At 45.4% G+C, this 19,294-nt stretch overlaps 1 protein-coding gene across 1 annotated transcript; it reads left to right on the top strand.

Moving 5' to 3' along the window:
• The first annotated feature begins 2,571 nt into the window (after nt 1–2,571).
• Nucleotides 2,572–18,989, top strand: LOC144123882 (uncharacterized). The gene is made up of 2 exons (XM_077656604.1): nt 2,572–2,580; nt 17,664–18,989. The coding sequence occupies exons 1-2, from the start codon at nt 2,572–2,574 to the stop codon at nt 18,987–18,989; spliced, it is 1,335 nt and encodes a 444-aa protein (XP_077512730.1).
• Nucleotides 18,990–19,294: the final 305 nt, after the last annotated feature.

The raw sequence follows: 19,294 nt of genomic DNA on the forward strand, positions 1-19,294 counted from the left end.
ATGATATTGATGTTAAACATAGTGGGGCTGAGCTAGTTGGCGTCATAGCCAGATGGATACCATTTCGTCTGAGAACCCTAAAGCACTCCTGTCCCAAAAGAAGCGTTGATTGGGTACCCTCTGCTCATAAACGTGGGTAGCAGAACTGAAACACACTGTGAAAATTTATAACGCAGTCGGTCACTCCTCGCCACTACTACTTATAAAGATATTCATTTAAATTCAGGCTGAACAACAGGGCGAAACAACAGTATAAAGAAAAATAACATTTTTTTATATTTCTGCTTTTCAAGAAAAAATGTTGCAATTTTCTTGGGAATGATGCAGTACACACCCTATTTTCGACATGAAAATAAAGGTTGCTGCTGTCTGGCGTTCGTAGTGTCCACATCGTATCTTGTCATACTTCAGCGCTAGAATGAAAAGTGATGAAAAAATGCACTTGAAGAAAAGTCACTGCCTTACAGACAGTGCTTTGCCATGTATCATGAAAAGTGTTCAGACCGAACACTTACGACAAAAGGAGAGGAACCAGCCTACCTGGTTGCGAGCTTTAAAGTCAATGTGTTTTCCACGCTTCAGCTCAGACCAAGATATGACCCCATGCGCACAAACTCGCGGCACTTGCATAAAGGTTGTAAAAAAAATCGATGCGTGTGATTACCGTGCACGGGCAGTTACGAAGGAAAGGCGCATGCTATGGAAGAGGAAAATGGGATTCGAACTGTAAATTAAAACCCGCCGCGGTGGTTCCGTGGTTAGAGCGCTCGGCTACTGATCCGGAGTACCCGGGTTTGAACCCGACCGCGGCGGCTGCGTTTCGATGGAGGCGAAACGCAAAGGCGCCCGTGTGCTGTGCGTTTTCAGCGCACGTTAAAGATCCCCAGGTGGTCGATATTATTCCGGAGCCCTCCACTACGGAACCTCTTTCTTCCTTTCTTCTCTCAGTCCCTCCATTATCCCTTTTTAATACGCCGTTCAGGTGTCCGCCGATATGTGAGACAGATACTGCGCCATTTTCTTTTCCCATCAACCAATTTTCAACTGTAAATTAAAGAACAAACTGGGAAAGAGTCTTTTTGTTGGTCGGCTCCTACCTTCGAGTAATGAAGACAAATCGCTTTTTAGTTCATGGACATGCCGTACTCATGTTTCAAGTATGATGCCTAACTTTTCACACAGCTGAATAGTGGTGACAAAAGTAAGGTATATTAATGTGATAGCTGTAAAGAACCTGAGTCACAGCAAATCCGGGTGGCCGCTGAATGTGCGTGAAAATGCCATGAAAAAAATTATAAGATTGATTACGATACTCCCTAATGCGACATTCGAGCATATCTGTGTTGGTGTTTTGAATTTGCAATATATACAGGTAAAGAATTTGAGACATACGTGTATGTAAGCACAGGTATACAAAACACTCTTTATTTTCCACGGGCACTCTTTTTTTCAAGTAAGACTCCTCTCCCAGTCTTTGATTGTCAGGATTGTGGCTTTGTGGTTGGAGAAATGGATGGAGATGCGTTCACTAGCGTTACTGACGCGGACAATCTACGGCGTGCAGCACATTCCACAGCCCCGTCCGCCAACGGATCGGAGCGTGGCGAGACTGCGAGGAGGCAGCCATGGGCGCGTGCCGCCGCAGAGAAACCTTTCCGCATCTAGCCATCTACTTGCGCTCCATTTACGCACATAAAGTGGTGACGTACGACGCGCTGTTGAGGGGCTTTACGGCGTACACTAGTGTAGCGTCATCTATGAGCGAGTGGCCGTACTTTCGTTCGCACGGCACAACCGGTCTGGAGGGGAGGGCGCTTGCTCTCCTCACCCCCCTTCGCTCACCTCGAGCTCGGTTACGCCGTCGGTGACGGTAACGCGGCTCAACCGACGAACGGGCGCATACGAGCTGCGCTCTAAGATCCCCAGACAAGCAACCGAGGAAGCAGGTGGACAATCTAGGTCACAGGAGCTTGTAGCGTTTTCTCAACCTGCGCTCCGGATTGTTAGCAAACTACCCACCGTGGCAGCTGGCTGTGAAATTGATTATTGGTAGCTCAGGAAGAGCACCCTGGGTAGCACAAGGACCACCGGTGGCAGCACCGGCCATCGCAGGGCAGTGGCGCATCGCATAACCGCTGTAGCACTGCGACAGGGGTGGCATGAGGGATCCCAGTGATCTGTGACTGCAAAGTAGAGGATGGCCAATTCCGTGTAATTGGGAATTAACCAATTACGTTTTCACGTCATACCCTTAAGGCGGTGCTTATGAGTCTCTAGAAATTTAATTTATATATAATACACTCAGAGATTTAAAAGCTTAAAGGAGCGCATAAAGAAAACTAATGAGCTTCAGGAAAACAGAATTATATGTGATGTTTTTTTCGGCGGGTTGTGCATTTCCTGTTTTGTTTTCATTTTTTTCATTTATAATATCACTTGCAGACAAAATATTTACAGAATTTCGCACAAATTCGCTAAAAGAACATTAAACGTCGTAGCTGTCACGTAAACGCACAGCAGTGTTATAGCAAGAGTTGGGGGATTCTAGTCGTTTATACAAAGCTATCACTGATGCCTCAGGTGAGTTATTCAGTTCGGGCGGCTATTTTTTTATTGATAGGCTGCCCTTTTTACGACTATCTTCCAGGAATCTTCTCCGCTAATAATTGTTGGCCGAACAAATGCGATACTACTACCACTAAAAGTGCAAGAGCAGTCCCACTGTTATATTCTGACAAAGCTTTCTTGCTGTACTTAATGCTGTAAAACATAGTTTATTACCAACTCGTTATTCGCGTCATTTTATTTATTATACCCCCTAATCTCCGAGCCCGTTTGGGCAAGCAACATCCTGTGAAATAAAATTCCCTGCTTTCATTTCTATAACTATGATTCACTAGACTTCCCCTTCAGTATGCTACGTTAGGTGTGTGCTAGCTATGCGTTTCTTGCAGTCTCTGAGCAAAAGGATCAAAAGCGTCGAAAATTTGTTTCGATAAAATTGGCTTCCGAGTGGAAAAAAAGGAGCTGTGGTGAAATGCTGCGGAAAAAATATGTTTCTAGATAATTCTCTTCGGAATGAGAAAAGAGTTTTATTATAAAATTACGCAACAAATGCGCGCTGATGCAAGAATTTTGAAGTCACCTGTGCAGCCCTTTACGAAAAGTAAACCAACCGCCGTTTAGCCTCGGAAAATCACTGGACCATGTAGCGTCCTGGTGAAACACCAAGCAACCTGAAAATGCCGGCTCGACCAATCCTGTCACCGTTAAAAGTAAATATCGCATACTGGACGCAATTAACGTCTGATGACGGTTGGGGATCGCTGCCAAACAAAATTGGTGAACAATGAATTCTCGATAGCCAAAGTTTTGAAGAATAAAAACGTAGTATTTGCCAGAATTTGGCGCAAAGATGTTCAAAGCGCATAATGAAAGCTTTCATTACAATTTCTTCAGCGTTCGTCATGCCATTTACTGCAAGGAAAAATTGAAAATTTCATGTCGCGAAAAATATAAGATCGATTCTTTTCCTCATCAATATTAGCCTACCCTGTTCCTTAATGAATCAGTGAAATGAGCACCCGATAACTTCAAAGGTCGCTGCATTATGTGTTATGTTTAACGTTTGCGGCTATGACTACGGTAGTTCACCCCTCCCGCAGCGCTGCACCGTATTTCGCCGCGCTTTTTTCTCCTTATGCTGTTTTTTCCTCCGCTGTATTGCCGCTGGGCCGTTTTTTGTGCGCTGTTTAGAAGTAAACACGCCGGTCATCAATGCCCAAAAAATTTCGTGTTCAGGGTCACAGCGAAATTATATGGCAACGCTTTTAAAGAATGCAAGCGTCTTGCTACTAGACTTTATGCCACACAACGCAACAATCACTTGACACGCCATGTTTCAATATTGGCGGTGTTACGTGAAACAATAAAAAAAGCGCTGCTGGAAGTCGTCGGCAGATGCGTAAGTGCCTAACGAGAATGCACTAGCTCACAGGTCTCTCAAACCATAGGCTGCTATCAGGAAATAATGTTTGGTTTATGGGGGTTTAACGTCCCAAAGCGACTCAGGCTATGAGAGACGCCGTAGTGGAGGGCTCCGGAAATTTGGACCACCTGGGGTTCATTAACGTGCACTGACATGGCACAGCACACAGGCCTCTAGAATTTCGCTTCCATCGAAATTCGACTGCCGCGGCCGGGATCGAACCAGCGTCTTTAGGGCTAGCAGCCGAGCGCCATAACCCCTCAGCCACCGCGGCGGCAGGAAATAATGTGCCAAGAAGCTTAATCATCCCCTCTCCAGTGCGACCCTGGCTCCCACTGGTAACAAAATGTTTCGTGCCCTGTAGAGATTTGTTCGTGCGCAACGGTGTCTGAACGATTATGAAAAGTGGCGTTGACAGGGTGCTTAGAGCAGCAAGAAGTATTCTATTCTGATGGCATCCAAACGCTTGAGGCGAATAGCATTTATTGTGCAGAAGTCAAACGCGATAACACTCTGATGTAATGAATGCAGGTCTCAGAACAAGCTGGTTTTATATTCAAGTATATATCAAATTGGACACTCCTTATGTTTTAAAAACCAGTTGGAACTTGCAGTTTGCTTTCTTTGGCACATTGGTGTGCAACTTGAAGACGGATAAATAAAACGACCAAGTTGACTTCAGCACATCTATCTTATCGCGCTTTCATAAATGCTCCATTCACAGCTAGCCCTAAGCTGTAAGTTCATTGGCTCTACACATCTCGCAGATATTTAAAAAATGGCAGTGTTTAATTGCCGCGCACAAGATGCGAATATTCGCATGGTGTCCACGGCGACAAGGCTATAAGGAGGCAGAGAAAAAAGGACAGGGAGATGGCGCCATTATACTGGAGCACTGTCATTCTGGTTTTGTGTTGTCCTCCTCCCTCCAGCCGATTTTTCACGGGCGTAATCCCCGCCACGGCCTCGCTTTGATCGGATATGCGGCAATAGAGAAGACTGAAGGCGAGGCGTGGCGTTGCTTCAGCCCATGGAAAAGTGCAGAAAACACAAAAATGGGATTTCACTGCTGCAATATAAACGCCCACGCGGTGTTCACTGAATTAAACCGGTAACATGTCCACTTGCTCCTCAGACAGCCAGTAAATAGGCACTGAGGAATTACGTTCTCGTCCTACCTGTGCTGTCATACAAGGCATTGTCTAGATCGCTATCCGCAGGAGCTAGAAATAAAATTGCGTTTTTGACGCAAGGAATTAAAGACTAAAGAAAAAATGTTCCAACAAACGGGTCTTATGGCTACAACGAGTGCGCTGCAAACAGAAATGCCTTAGTTCGCCCAAACAAGATGGCTTAATTAACTTTCACATATATTATTCACGGCAAACACTCTAAGAACTGCTACTCTCAATGATCGATATACCGGCTATTGTGCTCTCTATAGGAGCATTCTACACCTACAAATTGCCTAAGGAGTCAAACGCCTCCTTCGGCAAAGCCTACAACTGCCACTGCAGTCTGTCTACGGCCAGAAGGAGTTGGATGATGTTAATTGTTTTTCGCTTTTCTAATGCAGCGGAGTTATATAGGCCAAGGTCAAGGTCAAAGTTTATTTTGCGGTCAGATACATGGCTGAGCAGAAGGGAAAAAAGCCGCGATTGCGGCTTGACAACGCTCCAAATCCCTAAGTTGCTTCTGTCAGAAGTTAGGTGGCAAGTGGACATTGCACGGCAAATACAATGGTAAGCAATTATGGCTCCTTGTAATAAAAACTCGAAGGCCATTCACAACGGAATAATTACTAAGAAATCAAGCTCTGATAGCGACTAAACAACAAAACCATATCACACAATACACTGCACAGGCAAGCAAAAACAAGACGCTAAAGGAGCATATTTCGGATTCAGGTCACTGTTACGGAGCAATTGCGATAATTTGTAAACGCAAACTTATTCAATACAGATGGTAGGACGTACTTCAGTGACTGAGAGCCATAATTCGTTCTCGGATGCCGTACGTGCCAACATTCATGATGCCTTGTTGACCGAGACACTGGGTAAAGGTGTAAGTGAGATATATTTATTAAATAATTGGCCTGATCGTGAAGGTGTGATATATAAAGATGTAAAACCCTGAACTCGTGCAGACAGCTTATTGGCACAATCTTGTACATAAAATAATGTTTGTGTAGGATGTAAGTAATCTACATTGGCTATAGCTCTTAAGGGCTGTTTTTGTAAAGTCAAAAGTTTATGGATATTAATGTATGTAGTGTTACCCCACACCCAGTGGCAATATCTGGCATGCGATTCAAATAGAGCATAACACAGGATAAGCTTTAGTTTGGCAGGAAGGATAAATTCACACCTCCTGATTACACTTACAGCTCGAGCTAATTTAATTCGTAATAAATCAATGTGGCTATCGCAACGCATATGCTCATTAAAAAGAACTCCCAAATTCTTAACTGCACTGTCTAAGTCAATTTAATTACCGCCTTACAATAAACTCACAGAATCGAAAACCTGAACGTTTTTGCCTTAAAGAACACAGCCTTAGTTTTTTTCGTGTTGATTGGTAACGCACTTCTATGAGACCAGGAATAAAGCTTCTTCGGTAGTTCATTCCCCTTTGGACTATACTATCAACATCATTGCCTGGAAGGGACTAGTATCATCTGCATAAATAACAAAATCTGCTTGACAGTGTATATATATATATATATATATATATATATATATATATATATATATATATATATATATATATATATATATAAAGAGGAGGAGGGAAAGACAGAGATATTAACCAAAAGGGGTTCCGGTTGGCTACCCTGCACTGGGGAAGAGGGATTAGGGAGCTAAAAGGAGGAAGAGAGTATATATATATATATATATATATATATATATATATATATATATATATAGCAGACAGGTTAAAGGAAATGAGGGGCCCGTTTGACAAATTTTTCTGCTGCTTTATAAGTAATTTTCTTTAAACAATTTATTAATCTAAGTATTATTCTCCCCCTGATAAGCATAACACATTAAAAAAAATAATAATAAAATTAACGTTCCCCTATGCACCTTGGTTTCGGTGACTGTTGGCTCCCTTCATAAATTTGTCAAACGGGCCCCTCATTTCCTTTAACCTGTCTGCTAATAGCTTAACGAGGGTCTCGGTTCTGGCAGTCTTGATGCCATAGGTAGCATAAGAGGGCTCTCGCACAGTTTCCGCCCTCTCCGTTAGATGACGTTCTACGTCACGCTCGCGGTATTACAGGACGTGCTACGTCCGCCGCTATGGTCGAGGGTGGCACTGGTGAACACTCTCAAGGCTCGCTCACACGCAGTAAACATAAATACCCACGAGAGCAGCAGATTGGACAGCCGTCGCCGTAGCTCAGTTGGTAAGAGCACCGGACGCGATATTCGGAGGTCGTGGGTTCGGATCCCACCGGCGGCATGGTTGTTTTTTCTGCTGCTTTATAAGTAATTTTCTTTAAACAATTTATTAATCTAAGTATTATTCTCCCCCTGATAAGCATAACACATTAAAAAAAATAATAATAAAATTAACGTTCCCCTATGCACCTTGGTTTCGGTGACTGTTGGCTCCCTTCATAAATTTGTCAAACGGGCCCCTCATTTCCTTTAACCTGTCTGCTAATAGCTTAACGAGGGTCTCGGTTCTGGCAGTCTTGATGCCATAGGTAGCATAAGAGGGCTCTCGCACAGTTTCCGCCCTCTCCGTTAGATGACGTTCTACGTCACGCTCGCGGTATTACAGGACGTGCTACGTCCGCCGCTATGGTCGAGGGTGGCACTGGTGAACACTCTCAAGGCTCGCTCACACGCAGTAAACATAAATACCCACGAGAGCAGCAGATTGGACAGCCGTCGCCGTAGCTCAGTTGGTAAGAGCACCGGACGCGATATTCGGAGGTCGTGGGTTCGGATCCCACCGGCGGCATGGTTGTTTTTTCTGCTGCTTTATAAGTAATTTTCTTTAAACAATTTATTAATCTAAGTATTATTCTCCCCCTGATAAGCATAACACATTAAAAAAAATAATAATAAAATTAACGTTCCCCTATGCACCTTGGTTTCGGTGACTGTTGGCTCCCTTCATAAATTTGTCAAACGGGCCCCTCATTTCCTTTAACCTGTCTGCTAATAGCTTAACGAGGGTCTCGGTTCTGGCAGTCTTGATGCCATAGGTAGCATAAGAGGGCTCTCGCACAGTTTCCGCCCTCTCCGTTAGATGACGTTCTACGTCACGCTCGCGGTATTACAGGACGTGCTACGTCCGCCGCTATGGTCGAGGGTGGCACTGGTGAACACTCTCAAGGCTCGCTCACACGCAGTAAACATAAATACCCACGAGAGCAGCAGATTGGACAGCCGTCGCCGTAGCTCAGTTGGTAAGAGCACCGGACGCGATATTCGGAGGTCGTGGGTTCGGATCCCACCGGCGGCATGGTTGTTTTTTCTGCTGCTTTATAAGTAATTTTCTTTAAACAATTTATTAATCTAAGTATTATTCTCCCCCTGATAAGCATAACACATTAAAAAAAATAATAATAAAATTAACGTTCCCCTATGCACCTTGGTTTCGGTGACTGTTGGCTCCCTTCATAAATTTGTCAAACGGGCCCCTCATTTCCTTTAACCTGTCTGCTAATAGCTTAACGAGGGTCTCGGTTCTGGCAGTCTTGATGCCATAGGTAGCATAAGAGGGCTCTCGCACAGTTTCCGCCCTCTCCGTTAGATGACGTTCTACGTCACGCTCGCGGTATTACAGGACGTGCTACGTCCGCCGCTATGGTCGAGGGTGGCACTGGTGAACACTCTCAAGGCTCGCTCACACGCAGTAAACATAAATACCCACGAGAGCAGCAGATTGGACAGCCGTCGCCGTAGCTCAGTTGGTAAGAGCACCGGACGCGATATTCGGAGGTCGTGGGTTCGGATCCCACCGGCGGCATGGTTGTTTTTTCTGCTGCTTTATAAGTAATTTTCTTTAAACAATTTATTAATCTAAGTATTATTCTCCCCCTGATAAGCATAACACATTAAAAAAAATAATAATAAAATTAACGTTCCCCTATGCACCTTGGTTTCGGTGACTGTTGGCTCCCTTCATAAATTTGTCAAACGGGCCCCTCATTTCCTTTAACCTGTCTGCTAATAGCTTAACGAGGGTCTCGGTTCTGGCAGTCTTGATGCCATAGGTAGCATAAGAGGGCTCTCGCACAGTTTCCGCCCTCTCCGTTAGATGACGTTCTACGTCACGCTCGCGGTATTACAGGACGTGCTACGTCCGCCGCTATGGTCGAGGGTGGCACTGGTGAACACTAGATTGGACAGCCGTCGCCGTAGCTCAGTTGGTAAGAGCACCGGACGCGATATTCGGAGGTCGTGGGTTCGGATCCCACCGGCGGCATGGTTGTTTTTTCTGCTGCTTTATAAGTAATTTTCTTTAAACAATTTATTAATCTAAGTATTATTCTCCCCCTGATAAGCATAACACATTAAAAAAAATAATAATAAAATTAACGTTCCCCTATGCACCTTGGTTTCGGTGACTGTTGGCTCCCTTCATAAATTTGTCAAACGGGCCCCTCATTTCCTTTAACCTGTCTGCTAATAGCTTAACGAGGGTCTCGGTTCTGGCAGTCTTGATGCCATAGGTAGCATAAGAGGGCTCTCGCACAGTTTCCGCCCTCTCCGTTAGATGACGTTCTACGTCACGCTCGCGGTATTACAGGACGTGCTACGTCCGCCGCTATGGTCGAGGGTGGCACTGGTGAACACTCTCAAGGCTCGCTCACACGCAGTAAACATAAATACCCACGAGAGCAGCAGATTGGACAGCCGTCGCCGTAGCTCAGTTGGTAAGAGCACCGGACGCGATATTCGGAGGTCGTGGGTTCGGATCCCACCGGCGGCATGGTTGTTTTTTCTGCTGCTTTATAAGTAATTTTCTTTAAACAATTTATTAATCTAAGTATTATTCTCCCCCTGATAAGCATAACACATTAAAAAAAAATAATAATAAAATTAACGTTCCCCTATGCACCTTGGTTTCGGTGACTGTTGGCTCCCTTCATAAATTTGTCAAACGGGCCCCTCATTTCCTTTAACCTGTCTGCTAATAGCTTAACGAGGGTCTCGGTTCTGGCAGTCTTGATGCCATAGGTAGCATAAGAGGGCTCTCGCACAGTTTCCGCCCTCTCCGTTAGATGACGTTCTACGTCACGCTCGCGGTATTACAGGACGTGCTACGTCCGCCGCTATGGTCGAGGGTGGCACTGGTGAACACTCTCAAGGCTCGCTCACACGCAGTAAACATAAATACCCACGAGAGCAGCAGATTGGACAGCCGTCGCCGTAGCTCAGTTGGTAAGAGCACCGGACGCGATATTCGGAGGTCGTGGGTTCGGATCCCACCGGCGGCATGGTTGTTTTTTCTGCTGCTTTATAAGTAATTTTCTTTAAACAATTTATTAATCTAAGTATTATTCTCCCCCTGATAAGCATAACACATTAAAAAAAAATAATAATAAAATTAACGTTCCCCTATGCACCTTGGTTTCGGTGACTGTTGGCTCCCTTCATAAATTTGTCAAACGGGCCCCTCATTTCCTTTAACCTGTCTGCTAATAGCTTAACGAGGGTCTCGGTTCTGGCAGTCTTGATGCCATAGGTAGCATAAGAGGGCTCTCGCACAGTTTCCGCCCTCTCCGTTAGATGACGTTCTACGTCACGCTCGCGGTATTACAGGACGTGCTACGTCCGCCGCTATGGTCGAGGGTGGCACTGGTGAACACTCTCAAGGCTCGCTCACACGCAGTAAACATAAATACCCACGAGAGCAGCAGATTGGACAGCCGTCGCCGTAGCTCAGTTGGTAAGAGCACCGGACGCGATATTCGGAGGTCGTGGGTTCGGATCCCACCGGCGGCATGGTTGTTTTTTCTGCTGCTTTATAAGTAATTTTCTTTAAACAATTTATTAATCTAAGTATTATTCTCCCCCTGATAAGCATAACACATTAAAAAAAATAATAATAAAATTAACGTTCCCCTATGCACCTTGGTTTCGGTGACTGTTGGCTCCCTTCATAAATTTGTCAAACGGGCCCCTCATTTCCTTTAACCTGTCTGCTAATAGCTTAACGAGGGTCTCGGTTCTGGCAGTCTTGATGCCATAGGTAGCATAAGAGGGCTCTCGCACAGTTTCCGCCCTCTCCGTTAGATGACGTTCTACGTCACGCTCGCGGTATTACAGGACGTGCTACGTCCGCCGCTATGGTCGAGGGTGGCACTGGTGAACACTCTCAAGGCTCGCTCACACGCAGTAAACATAAATACCCACGAGAGCAGCAGATTGGACAGCCGTCGCCGTAGCTCAGTTGGTAAGAGCACCGGACGCGATATTCGGAGGTCGTGGGTTCGGATCCCACCGGCGGCATGGTTGTTTTTTCTGCTGCTTTATAAGTAATTTTCTTTAAACAATTTATTAATCTAAGTATTATTCTCCCCCTGATAAGCATAACACATTAAAAAAAATAATAATAAAATTAACGTTCCCCTATGCACCTTGGTTTCGGTGACTGTTGGCTCCCTTCATAAATTTGTCAAACGGGCCCCTCATTTCCTTTAACCTGTCTGCTAATAGCTTAACGAGGGTCTCGGTTCTGGCAGTCTTGATGCCATAGGTAGCATAAGAGGGCTCTCGCACAGTTTCCGCCCTCTCCGTTAGATGACGTTCTACGTCACGCTCGCGGTATTACAGGACGTGCTACGTCCGCCGCTATGGTCGAGGGTGGCACTGGTGAACACTCTCAAGGCTCGCTCACACGCAGTAAACATAAATACCCACGAGAGCAGCAGATTGGACAGCCGTCGCCGTAGCTCAGTTGGTAAGAGCACCGGACGCGATATTCGGAGGTCGTGGGTTCGGATCCCACCGGCGGCATGGTTGTTTTTTCTGCTGCTTTATAAGTAATTTTCTTTAAACAATTTATTAATCTAAGTATTATTCTCCCCCTGATAAGCATAACACATTAAAAAAAAAAAAATAATAATAAAATTAACGTTCCCCTATGCACCTTGGTTTCGGTGACTGTTGGCTCCCTTCATAAAAATATATATATATATATATATATATATATATATATATATATATATATATATACATTTAAGACGGGAGCCAACCGTCACCGAAACCAAGGTGAATAGGGGACTGGTTTATTTAATTTTTTATGTGTTGTGCTTAACAGTGGGATAATAATACTTAGATTAATCTATCGCTTAAAGAAAATTGCTTATAAAGCAGGAGAAAAAATAACCATGCCACGGGTGGGATCTTAACCCACGACCTCCAAACATCGCGTCCGGTGCAATACCCACTGAGCTACTGCGACGGCTGTCCAATCTGCTGCTCTCGTGGGTATTTATGTTTGTTGGCTGTAAGCGAACTTTGAGAGTGTTCACCAGCGCCACCCTCGTCCATAGCGGCGGACGTAGCACTTCCTGTAATACCGTGAGTGTGACGTATAACGTCATCTAACGGTGAGGGCGGGAACTGTGCGAGAGCCCTCTTATGCTACCTATGGCATGAAGACTGCCAGAACCGAGACCCTCGTTAAGCTATTAGCAGACAACGTAAAGGAAAGAGGGGCTCGTTTGACTAACTTTTGAAGGGAGCCAACAGTCACCGCAACCAAGGTGCATAGGGGAATGGTTAATTTAATTTTTTAGGTGTTGTGCCTAACAGTGGGATAATAATACTCAGATTAATCTATCACTTAAAGAAAATTACTTATAAAGCAGCAGAAAAAACAACCGTGCCGCCGGTGGGATCCGAACCCACGACCTCCGAATATCGCGTCCGGTGCTCTACCCACCGAGCTACTGCGACGGCTGTCTAATATGCTGCTCTCGTGGGTATTTATGTTTGTTGGCTGTAAGCGAACTTTGAGAGTGTTCACCAGCGCCACCTTCGTCCCAAGCGGCGGACGTAGCACGTCCTGTAATACCGTGAGTGTGACATGGAACGTCATCTAACGTCTCTCTCTCTCTCTCTCTCTCTCTCTCTCACACACACACACACACACACACACACACACACACACACACACACACACACACACACACACACACACACACACACACACACACACACACACACACACACACACACACACACACACACACACACACACACACACACACACACACACACACACACACACACACACACACACACACACACACACACACACACACACACACACACACACACACACACACACACACACACACACACACACACACACACACACACACACACACACACACACACACACACACACACACACACACACACACACACACACACACACACACACACACACACACACACACACACACACACACACACACACACACACACACACACACACACACACACACACACACACACACACACACACACACACACACACACACACACACACACACACACACACACACACACACACACACACACACACACACACACACACACACACACACACACACACACACACACACACACACACACACACACACACACACACACACACACACACACACACACACACACACACACACACACACACACACACACACACACACACACACACACACACACACACACACACACACACACACACACACACACACACACACACACACACACACACACACACACACACACACACACACACACACACACACACACACACACACACACACACACACACACACACACACACACACACACACACACACACACACACACACACACACACACACACACACACACACACACACACACACACACACACACACACACACACACACACACACACACACACACACACACACACACACACACACACACACACACACACACACACACACACACACACACACACACACACACACACACACACACACACACACACACACACACACACACACACACACACACACACACACACACACACACACACACACACACACACACACACACACACACACACACACACACACACACACACACACACACACACACACACACACACACACACACACACACACACACACACACACACACACACACACACACACACACACACACACACACACACACACACACACACACACACACACACACACACACACACACACACACACACATACACACACACACACACACACACACACACACACACACACACACACACACACACACACACACACACCGCCCTCCGTGTTGTAACGATAGCATCTTTTTAGCTGAGCTTGATTCTGCAATATCATCATTCTCCCGCGAAGAACACGAGTGCATTATTGGTGATAGGAATATCGATATTCTACGCCCCACTGTGCTAAAGATCGCAGATTATCTGGACACTTTATCAAAGTGGGGACTAGAGACTAAAATTCACAGCCCTACACAAGAGGAATACTTATCTGGGCATCTGGTCGCGTCTTGCATTGACCACATAACTGTGCGTTCTCAAAACTTGTCGGTGCAGTCTGCTGTGGTTCATGTCAAGCTTGCAGACCAGTATTTCGTTTGCTGCTCGTTAACAGATGGTTCCAGGGACCTTGAATCTATGCGCAGCGAGCGAAAGGTATTAAATATAAGTGTTCTTGTGAAAGACTAGCAAAGCATGATTGGTATTTTTTTATTGACAGTGTGTCCCCTGCGGACTTAAGTGACAGTTTCATCAGTTTTTCATTCACACAAAGCTGAATCTTCACACCTGGCGAAAGTTAAGACAATAAGTGGATGTCAAACGTAATATTGGAATCCATTAAAGAGAAAGGTCTGCTGTGGGCTCGATCAAGAGGTGCCCCAAACTGTTCTGAACTACGACTGCAATTTAAGCGTGAACTAAACCGTGTGAATGCCATGATCCGTCTGGCCAAGTGCAACCACTTTAGGTCTAAGTTTATCGACGCACGTTTTAACAGCAAGAAAACATGGTCGTTGGTCAATAATCTGAAAGCAGTGAGCGCTGATGTTTATAATGATACATATTTTATCTTATTAATAAATATAGACAGAACATAGCGAATGACTTTAACAACCTATTTTCTCTGGTTTCTGGTACATCTCGGACCCCGCCTACCGACTGTCCTATGCCTCCCAGTGTGATGGAATCTGCTTTCCTTCCTGATATCACCGAAAGAGATTTAAGGTTATTCTCTCCAGTCTTAAACGTAGCAAATCTCCTGGTCATGACGGCCTCACGGTTTCTTAATTGTGCAGAAATTTTGAATCGATTAAAGGTGTACTACTAGCTATACTTAAAGATATGATTTCCAGGGGTATAATATCTACTTCAATGAAAACTGCTGAAGTTATACCTCTGTACAAGGGTGGCTCCGGAAATATTATGAGTAATTACCGACCTATCTCGATTCATCCATGCATCGCTCAAGTTTTCGAAAAGCATCTACTGCATACCACGACGAATTTTTGAATGCTCACAGTGTTCAATCACCTTGTCAGTACAGCTTCATACAAAGAAAAAGAACAACAGTCGTTCTTGAAGAATTCTCTGACATGCTAAATTCAGCTTTAGATAAGAATCAAGTCTTCTGCTCTCTTTTTCTTGACATAAACAAGACTTTTGATAGCATCTGCCCCGTTCTTTTGCTTGATAAACTTTCTGCACTGGAATTTCGAGGTTCATTTTTGCAATTGCTTACTAACTCTTTACAAGATAGGCGCCAATGTGTGTCGATTTCATAATTCCATAGCGATTTCATAGCAATTAAATCCGGAGTCCAGCAAGGTTCTATACTGAGTCCTTTACTATTCAATCTATACGTTAATGATCTTGCTAACAATTTGACTGTTTTATTGTTCCAATATGCTGACGACACCGTTATTGTTTCGCGCGCAAAGAATTACACTGATACAGTTCCAGCATTACAGGTGGCAGCAATTAAAGGCATGGACTGGTTTAAGTCTAATATTAACAATGTTAATACTGCTAGACCTCAACTGATAAGTTTTCACAACCCATTAAAACAATTCTAGTTGAATCATTCTGTTTATTTGCATACTTCGTCCTCTCTTCATTGTAACTGTTTACCAGTAAAATATGCGCAGTCGGCCAAATATCTTGGCCTGATCTTCAACAGTAATTCTGGCAGCTTACAGGGTGATGCTTTGATATATCAGTAAGATCAGTTATTCATTTATTAACACCATTTTTTACACTGCGGTGTTAGCTTAAGTTTTTGCTTCATTTTTACTTTGAGGTATGTCACATATGTCTCGTAAACTAGAATCAAATCAAACTCCGTGCAAGACGAACAAAATGTACATACCTGAATAAACTGTTGCTGCGCGACAACACAAGCAAGGACTAAACAAGTAAGGAACAGGACAAGCGAAGCTGTCATCCGGCACATGGGTCGACAGGCGCTCCTCAAGGAAATCCGCAACAAAACACCACCACGATCCTCTTTCTGTCAGAATCGAGCGGAAGAGAACGTCCGGTTTATGAGTTTTTGCTGAAAAGCGAAAACCCATAAACACATACTTGTTTTTTTCTTGTCTTTGTTGTAGCGCCGCAAAGATTTATTCAGTCATGAGCCAGTACCAAGTTGTCGAACTTTCTGCTGCGTTACAGAAAAGTGCATAAAGGACACTCACGATGATAAGTCTGAAAATTGTGGTCATTTTTTAGGTTTCAGTATTAACATTATCATAGCTAGTCTGACAACCTGAGTACTTTCGCCACTTCTAATTCAATGCCTATTACTTTAACAAAAGGCCATCTAATTCCGGATACGACATGCGTAGTTATAGTAGGAGCTGTTGTGGTATGAAGCATTTGACAAATGAGGCGCCTTAGAGCGGGAGTTGTCAGCAGCGATTCCACTGTTTTTCTAAAAATGATATAAAGTGGCGAACTACCAAAACGCAGCGGCCCAGTTAGCCGCTCGTCGTCATTGGTCTGTCGCCGGCAAAACTATTCATACGGAGTTCATGCTCGAAGGGCACGAAGCTGTTATGTGGCAACTGTGGGGCCGCATAGGGAGGCTATTGTTCAAACAGTACCTCTCTTAACGCGCGTTTTCCAAAGTTTAGCTCTGTGTGGCTTGCCCGTCAAAAAAAGACGGGGGAAAAACTGCCGATAGTGATAGAATCGTCCCTTACACGCATTTGCTGATGAATTTATTTTTATATTTATTTATTTACCCGCAGCGCCACAGTGGCATTACAGTGGGAGGGGGGGTACAAAGCAAAAAAAATATTACAAGGGCAGTCACAATGACAATGCCAACATTTTATTGTCAGTAAAATTAACAATAAATTAAGATTAAACATTCCATTCTCGAACAGTGTGAGGAAAAACGACATCTTGATCTGAATTTGCGCACTTTATGGCTATGATCAACCCGCTCGGATCTGTAGTGTAGAGAAAAATGTACTTCTCTCTAGGAATAGCAGTTCTATTGTAATATATATTGTAACGTGCATTGCGCAGACGACGAAGGAGAGGAGATCAGAAGCGTGGAGAAAAAAAAAGCTGGTCGGTCTGATCGGTTTGAGCTCTGCGCCCCGTCGCTAAATCTCTGAAATAAACACCCCAGACTAACTCAGTGCCTGCTGAGTACGTAACAGTTGTGGTGGAGGTGCTGGGTATCACCACGGATTCCCCCGTTCCTCGACGCAGCCGCAGAGTTGTCGGATTGCTACCACTTCCACTGGATATGCCTCAGGACGGCGGCGCCGAGCAGGAAGCACCCGCGGCGGGCCGCTGGCAGCATCACCGCGAACCGCGCACCTTTGCTGGAAGGTCCGATGAAGACGTCGACGAGTGGTTGACTAATTACGAGCGGGTGAGTCGCTATAACGGCTGGGATGCCACAGTGAGGCTAGCCAACGTCGTATTCTTTTTGGAAGCGACAGCGCTGATTTGGTTTGATAACCATGAAGACTCTCTTACCACGTGGGAACGTTTTACAGAAGAGATAAAGAAATGTTTTGGTGACGGCTCTGTCAAAGAGAAACGCGCCGAACAGACGTTGCTTCAACGGGCCCAATTACCTGGTGAGACTTGCACCATGTACATTGAAGAAATCGTAAATTTGTGCAGGCTAGTGAACCCGCGGATATCTGAAGAAGATAAGGTCGGACATTTACTTAAAGGGATTGCTGAAGATGTATACAACTTCCTTATTAGCAAAGACAGCTTGAAGTCGACGGCCGACGTCATCAAGCATTGCAGAGCGTTCGAGGCTTTGAAGCTTCGTCGTATTGTGCCGAAATTTGCGCGCCTGGCGAATGACACCTCCATCGCCAGCGTTGACGTCGCTGCTCCAGTGTCAATGGCTGACATGATTCGCCAAATTGTGCGCAAGGAACTCCTCCGGTATCAAGACCCTGTGCGCCGGGATGACGCCCAGCAAGATGGTTGCGCATTGCAGGCAGAGCCCGCAACACCATCTACTTCTTATGTTCCAGCTGGCGTTTCGCAGAACTTCGCCGATCGGAGACCCCGCGAGGTACAGTCTGCCTACCAGTCTGTGGGAAGACGGCGTGCCTACACAGGCGACTTGGCGCGACAACAGCCTCGAGATGATTACAACCAACGTTCTGACCACGCTTGGCAAGCATCATACGTTGATCGCTGGCGCCCGCCACCTGTGTGTTACCGCTGTGGCATGACCGGACATATATCCCGATACTGCCGCCGACGAGGCCCGATGCAACCAGACCATCGCCTGTGGCCGAACACTTCCCTCAACCCCGATACGGACGTTCAGCACCCAACGCCAACATCCTCTTGGGGTAGCTACCGTGCGGCATTGCTGCGAAACACCTCGCCTGCCTCCGACCGCAGCCTGACACCACCGCCTTCACGTCAACGACGCTCACCATCTCCTCGACGCCGCTCGCCTCCTCCGGGAAACTAGACGGCGCGGCCGATGAAGGTGAGGCCGCCGGCGAGTCGATATCATCAATCCCTCTGGCGTTAGTAGATACCGGCGCGACAGTATCTATAATGAGTTTGAACTTCAAGAATAGTTTGGGTCGAAAAGTAATGTTTGGTTGGGATCAGGCTGGGGTGTTTTGGGGGTGTTGGGGGTGAAGCATTAGTTCCCCTTGGTGTCTGTTCTGCGAACGTTATTATCGGTGGTCAAGTGTTCAGGACTGAATTTGCTGTGCTGTCACGTTCCACACATGACGTTATACTTGGAATTAACTTTTTGCAGCAGTG

Source organism: Amblyomma americanum, chromosome 3, assembly GCF_052857255.1.
Source record: "Amblyomma americanum isolate KBUSLIRL-KWMA chromosome 3, ASM5285725v1, whole genome shotgun sequence".
Taxonomy (NCBI): Eukaryota; Metazoa; Arthropoda; class Arachnida; order Ixodida; family Ixodidae; genus Amblyomma; species Amblyomma americanum.